We start from the raw sequence: 6102 nt of genomic DNA, 5'->3' as shown, positions 1-6102 counted from the left end.
AAGGGACAGGAGCCACATTCCCTAAACTAGAAGGGTCAGCCCCCACCACTCCATACTTGGGTATGGCTTGCCCTACCCTTTCTCCAAGTTGGCCCTGCATCTGAATGGACCCTGGCCCATGTCCCAGCAGCCCCTGTCAGTCAGGGATTTCCCCTTACTGCCCGGGAAAGCACAGGTGGGCAGGGGCAGCTCTGGGAGGAGGCCCAGGGGGTTACAACCAGGAAACAAAACCGAAAGGCCAAACCCAAGCTTGTTAAGTCCAACCACGTGTCACAAGCAATGGAGGGTAGCAGGCCCATCACTCTACCCCACCAAGGGGTGGGGTGGCTCTGGCTGGGCCCTAAAGTTTCACTTCACTTGGGGCACTACCCTCCCTCCCCACTCAGTTCTGCATCCTACTCCCTAACGCTCAGGAGTGGCGGGAAGGGTTTAGACCCATGGGAACAGTGTGAGGAAGGGCTCCAGGAGTAACCTCACTCCTACAGCCAGGCAAGCATGCTCAGCCTTACCTAACATTCTGCTTGAGGCTGAGAAGTATGGAGCCACCACCCAGCCCTTGAGGGATCCAGTCTTTGTGGCACCGAGACAGCCTTTGTTGACACATTTGGGTCAAGGCCCCAAGAAATCTGCCCAGTAGAGCGGTTAACAGAGGTAGAGGCCTGAAGGCCACAGCCATTGAGAAACCACACAGCCCATGGTAACAATGGCTTCTAGGCTGAGGGAGAGGGAGGGTACAGCAACTAGGGAAGGACTTGCCCCCTGCCTCTACTCTCCAACAACTAAGCAATGGGGATCAGATCATGTACCCTTGCCAAGGAAATACAACAGCCGCACGACAATACCACTGCTGCCCCAGCCAGAGCCCCAATTGACCTTGCCCACCAAAGCAAAAAAAAAAAAAAAAAAAAAAAAAAACCACAAGCCAGGGAAGTTAGAAAAGTCTTTAAGTTTTTAAATTAAAATTGCACCCTGGTGAGATGTGATTTTTAATCTAGGAACTCAATCCAAAGAGCTCTCCTGAGTTGTCCTCCTCTGTGGCTAGCCAGAGGCTGGAGACCTGTGGGACAGCCAGGACAGTAAGGGATGGGACAGCCAAGTGTCCACTCAGAGGTCAGCCAACTCTTCAGTCCTAGGAGCTCAGCACACTCAGCTGGGGACAGGGTGATGAGTTTCAGGGCCACTGAGGCCACCACCAGCTGAGATGAAAACGCCATCTACCAATGATGGGGCAGGAAAGTCGATGATTCCAACAGGACCCTTTTGGGACCTCCCTTTGGGGTGGGGGCTCCTAATGGCCAACGTGACTTTAAAGGCAGCATATCCACCCAGCTGCAAACTCACTCCATCTGAATGAGCACCCTTGTTACCCCAAATTAGGCAGAGGAAGGTGTTGACAAGGAGAGATTCCCTCACGCGCAGGCCCCCTCACATACATTTATATTCATATATATTATAGTTATATATTAAAAAGAGGAAAAAACTTTCCCAAAGAGAAACTCCTGAAGAACCCAAGTGGCTCAGGATGTTTACTGTACCCCCACCCACAAAAATTCTCCTAAAAAATCTTCCAGTGCGATCTTCAAGAAACCCCGCCCTCATGTCCCCCTCCCCAGCCCTGCTCTGTGTCCCCACAACCCTGGACTGCCCCTGCTCCAGCCCAGTGCCATCCAGTCTCATCTCTGGCCGTCCATGGCTGCCATGGCTTTCTGCTGGGTGGGCCCCTGTGCCGCTCCAGGGGGCCACGTGGGCTGTGGGCAGTGCAGATGATGGAAGGAGTTGGGGGAAGAGGGTGGGATCCAGGGCGTCTGGTGGTTGGGTGGGGATGCGGCCCAGAAGGGGCTGAAGTTTGCAGGGGGCGAGCAGGCCACCGCTGTCATGGGGCTGTTGCTGCTCTGCAGGCTCTCAGAGGCTCGAAGCTTGGAGAACATGGCTAGTGCATCAGGGAAGTTAGGTGGTGTGGCAGGGGTGTTGCTGGGAGTACACATCTGTGGAGAGAAAACAAAGTGTGGGTGAGAGCTACCTGCAAGGTCTTGGTGCCTCTAGTACAGACAGCGTCAATAGACCACCCATCTCCCTCAGTCAAGAGCAAAATCCAAGGGTGTTACCCAGTGTTTGGAAACACCAAGGGGCATGGGAAGCAATGGTTAATTCCAACTCAAAGCTAAGGTGTCAACATGAAAGGACAAGGAGCAGCCCAGGACATCACAGCCCAGCTCCTTTCCTGACTAGGGGAGCCAGCTGGCTTCCTCCACAATCCACCCTCAGATGGCCCCAGGGTGTTAGGCACCATGGAGCAGGCCAGATGCAGGGTCTTTTCCAGTACCAGCCAGGAAACCTGCACTTTCTTGGGGTTTCCATTCATTCCGCACGTTCAGCCAACAGGTCTTGGACTCTGGCCCCCTCCACTCAGATTTCCTACAAGTAGACTTGTTAGCTCAATTCTTCTTTCCGTATTGCAAATGAGGAAACTGAGACCCAAGGGTTAAGTCACGACAGCACGCACCCACAGTAGGTGCAAACTGTGCAGGGTCCCAGGCGTGCAGGTGCTGAAGCCTCTGCCCAACAGCACTCTGCATTCAGGGTTAAGAGCCACTCAGGTCTGGGCTCCCGCACAAACATGCACTCTGCCATGCCAGCCCCAGATGCTAGCAGCACACTCCTTGGGGGTAACGAGTGCCACTGCCTAACCCATGGACTGGGAACAGGTGGATCAGAGCCCAAGACCTACACTACAGGAACCGATTCTGACCTCAAAGCCTTGTCTCCCTTCCTCGGGAGACCGGGAGTCCTTTCAGCTTCTAATTTTAGCAACACTGGCTCCTCCCCAAGGCACAGGGCACTGGGGGGTAGGGGTGGCAGACACAGGACAGGATGCTAGAACTCTGTCACTCCAGTTACAGCAAAGTCAGAAAGTGAGGCAAGGACCCCACCTCAGCCTGTCCTTTGACGCTGTGCCACATCAGCTCCCACGGAACTTGGACCACTGTCTGCTCCAAGGCCCCTACAAGGAGGCCAAAGGCCGCAACTGGGTCTAGCCCCACCCAGACACTTCCCTCCTCCCATCATTGCGCTGCCCACCCCCATGACTTGTCTGCTGCAGGAAACAATGAATGGGGGGTTGTGAGCGGGCAGGGCAGTTGCATCACAGCCCCGTGACTGACTTCCCCAGTCCTCAACAGTCGGCCTGCTCTGGAGAACAGCCTGTGCCCACCTGCCCGAGTCACTTCAGGCAGAGCCCTGGGCCTCTCTGCTTTTAAGTACACTAAAGGCCTCCTGTGATCTCAATGTGTCCCTAGCTGGGCCAAGGTCCTCAGGCTTCCCCTCTGTAACTGCCCGCCTTGCCCCTCCCCCCACAACTGGGGACCCTTATCATTTACAATGCTTCCGCAAACCAAGGCTGGCAGCATGTAGGACAGTCCTTTAGCAGTTATGGCCACTTGGTGGTGACTGGTCTGTAGAGACTGTGTTCATCTCAGAAAGGATCTTGCTAGACAGAGCTCAGACTGACCTGGAGTTCACAGCAGTCCTCCTGCCTCAACCTCCCAAGTGTTGGATTTTCACATTTTTATTAAAGTTTTCTAATTACTTTGTCTCAAAAACAGGACTCCCAGATCAGGGCCGGTGTTCCCTACTGTGCTGGGGAAGCACCCAGCACGTGTCCCTGATGGATGCACTGATTATAACGTCTGTGTTACAAAACCAGCCATCTCCCTCCCCAAGGGAAGCTTCCAAAGGGTATCTCTCACACACACCCGGATGTGCAGAGGTGGGGGAGGGGGAGAAGGAACCAAACAGGACTCCAGTTCAAGCTGGGGCCTGCCAGCTTCCTTGTTCCAAGCCCCTAAGCATGGCTGTGCTTCTCTGAGTGGCCTTGTGGGCAGGAAGGAATTTGGAGTAGGAATGGAGGCAGAGTATTCTCAGGTCCAGGAAGCTAAGTCTGTGCGCGGCTGGCTGCAGGAGAGGGGTCTTGAAGACGATGAATCCTAAGAGCTTGGCTTCAGCACCTCTCACTTTCCCAACTTGCTCCTAGGCTAAGAGCTAGTTTAAATCAAGGCGGAGGCCTTGCTGATTGAAAGAAAACAGTGCCAAAAACAAGACACGGTAGAGGAGCCATATGCAGCTTGTCCCTTGAGAGAGCCAGGGACAAGGACGCTCCAAGAAAAAAATGCCAAAAATGTCCAACAGCAAATCTCGGGAATAATGTTTTACCACCCCTCCCCTGGGCTCAGGCCCTCCTACTTGTTCGGAGCTAATAGATAACTAGGGATTGGAGTGGAGAAGGGATGGCCTGGGCCTCAAGGAAGCAGAGTACCCACTGACCAGGAGGGCAAAGGCTTTAGCCTGGAGCCAAGCTGGAATGAGAAGACAAATGCAGGTTTGAGGCACTTCTGTTTCCTGGACTGTTTGCTTTTTAACGGCCTGAGATTAAAAGAAGTCTTGACCAAAACAAAAACAAAACAAAACAAAACAAACCACTAGCCCAGCGGTGATGGCACACACCTTCAGTCCTGGCACTCCGGAGGCAGAGGCAGGCAGATTTGAATTCGAGGCCAGCCGCCTACAAGAGCTAGTTCCAGGACAGGATCCAAAGCTACAGAGAAAAACCAGTCTCGAAAAACAAAACAAGAAAAAAAAAACCCACAATCTTATCTCGGGTCTATAAATCTGTATATCCTCCATACAGGGCATGTTCCCCCGAAGCTTTGGAAGGGCCATCCAACCTTCGGGGACAGAGCTGGGCTTCCGGAGCCAGGGTGGATCTATGCCTTCCCTGCTTCCTGCAGCACTGGTGTGTGTGTGTATGTGTGTGTGTGTATGTGTCTGCGCGTTGCAGAAACCCACAAGTCCCTACTTCGGTCTCCCTCCCCTGGGCTCCCCAGAGGTCTGATTATCAACGAGTTCCTTCCCCATCTTCTCTACCAGACTCCCCACTCCCTACCCGTACAGGGGACCGTTTCTCCTCCCTCCCCTTCACCTCCCCTCCACCCGGGCCCCTAGGCCCAAGGCACAACGCCCGGCGCAGGGCCTCAGGCCCCGATCCAGGAGGCTGGAGGCGGGTCCCAAAGTTGGGCGAGCCAGCGCCGGCCTGGGAGCGCTCTTTCCTGGAAGACATTTTGGCTCTTTGTTTACATTCGCGGCGCGCCGCTCCCCGGCAACATGGCTGTCACCGGCGCCCTGACAGCGACCTGCCGCACCGGGCGGCCCCGTCCGCGGACCCGAGGGGCACTTACCATCTGCGGGTGGTGGTGGCTGTTGGGAATGTTGCTCTCTTGGAAGAACGTGCTCAGGGCGGTCTGCGGACAAACACGGGCCGCGGCGGCGTGAGCGAGGCCTGGCCGCCCCGGCCTCGCCGCCACCACCGCCGCCGCGGCCCACGCGCGCCCCGCGCTCCCCCGTTCCCTCCCCCGCCGCGGCCCCGGCCCCCACGCGCACCTCGAACTGCCAGTGCGCCGCCTGCAGCAGCTGCTGCGCCTGGTCGGCCGCGCAGCCCGCGGCCAGCACGAACTGGTTGATCATGACCTGGTGCCGCAGCTCGTCCGTGTTCACCGACATGGCGCTGGGCGGCCGCCCCGGGCTCGCGCTCGCAGCTCCGCCGCCGCCGCCGCCGCCGCCGCCGCCGCCCGGCGAATGTTGTGGTTCGGCTCGCGCGGCCGCGCCGACGCCGCAAACAACAGCGCGGGGCGGGGCCGCCGGGCCCAACGTTCGGGGACCGCGAGCCGCCGCCGCTGATTGGCCCGCGCGCCGCCCGGCCGGCCGCCGGCTCCCACACGGACGTTCGATTCGAATCCTGCGGCGGGCCCGGCCACACTGTTGCTCTTCGGGCCCGGCCGCGCCCATTGGCGGAGCCGACGCCGCGGGGGCGCCCTGGCATTGGCCGACCTCCGTGTTTTGGCTCCTCCTGGTCGGTGGTTGGCTGGGGCCGCCGTCGGGGGGCGGGGCCTGGAGCGCTGATTGGCCTACCGCAGGCCCGTTTGAACGCAACTCGAAAGCCTTGAGTGCGCGCTGATTGGTGGAGGCCCCCAGTGTTTGCTGTTGTAGGCGTGGGGGGTGGTGCTGGCCAAGTTCATTCATTACTTCATTGAAACCGAACATGCTCAGCTG

The 6102-nt window shown here is 57.3% G+C and overlaps 1 protein-coding gene across 2 annotated transcripts; it reads right to left on the bottom strand.

Moving 5' to 3' along the window:
* Nucleotides 1-927: 927 nt before the first annotated feature.
* On the bottom strand, nucleotides 928-5789 carry Ubald2 (UBA like domain containing 2). 2 transcript variants are annotated; one of them, XM_050140449.1, is made up of 3 exons: nucleotides 5434-5781; nucleotides 5232-5294; nucleotides 928-1985 (listed from the first exon to the last, which is right to left on the bottom strand). In XM_050140449.1, the coding sequence occupies exons 1-3, from the start codon at nucleotides 5551-5553 to the stop codon at nucleotides 1674-1676; spliced, it is 495 nt and encodes a 164-aa protein (XP_049996406.1). In that variant the 5' UTR covers nucleotides 5554-5781; the 3' UTR covers nucleotides 928-1673. The 2 variants fall into 2 exon arrangements, with proteins under 2 accessions (XP_049996406.1, XP_049996407.1); XM_050140450.1 differs by lacking the exon at nucleotides 5232-5294 and having other exon boundaries at nucleotides 5434-5789.
* Between the last annotated feature and the right edge of the window lie 313 nt (nucleotides 5790-6102).

This window comes from Alexandromys fortis, unplaced genomic scaffold (genome assembly GCF_014885135.2).
Source record: "Alexandromys fortis isolate MF-2015 unplaced genomic scaffold, M_Fortis_MF-2015_v1.1 scaffold_39, whole genome shotgun sequence".
Lineage (NCBI taxonomy): Eukaryota > Metazoa > Chordata > Mammalia > Rodentia > Cricetidae > Alexandromys > Alexandromys fortis.
The sequence above is the reverse complement of the archived record's forward strand: the minus strand, read 5'-3'. Positions and strand labels throughout refer to the sequence as shown.

Bases quoted from the DNA above. Each gene is read 5' to 3' on its own strand.
- Ubald2 (XM_050140449.1), bottom strand. From the start codon at position 5,553: ATGTCGGTGAACACGGACGAGCTGCGGCACCAGGTCATGATCAACCAG. The intron at 5,295-5,433 runs GTGCGCGTGGGG...GTTTGTCCGCAG, and splicing joins CGGCGCACTGGCAGTTCGAG to ACCGCCCTGAGCACGTTCTT. The intron at 1,986-5,231 runs GTAAGTGCCCCT...TTCTCTCCACAG, and splicing joins GCCACCACCACCCGCAGATG to ATGTGTACTCCCAGCAACAC.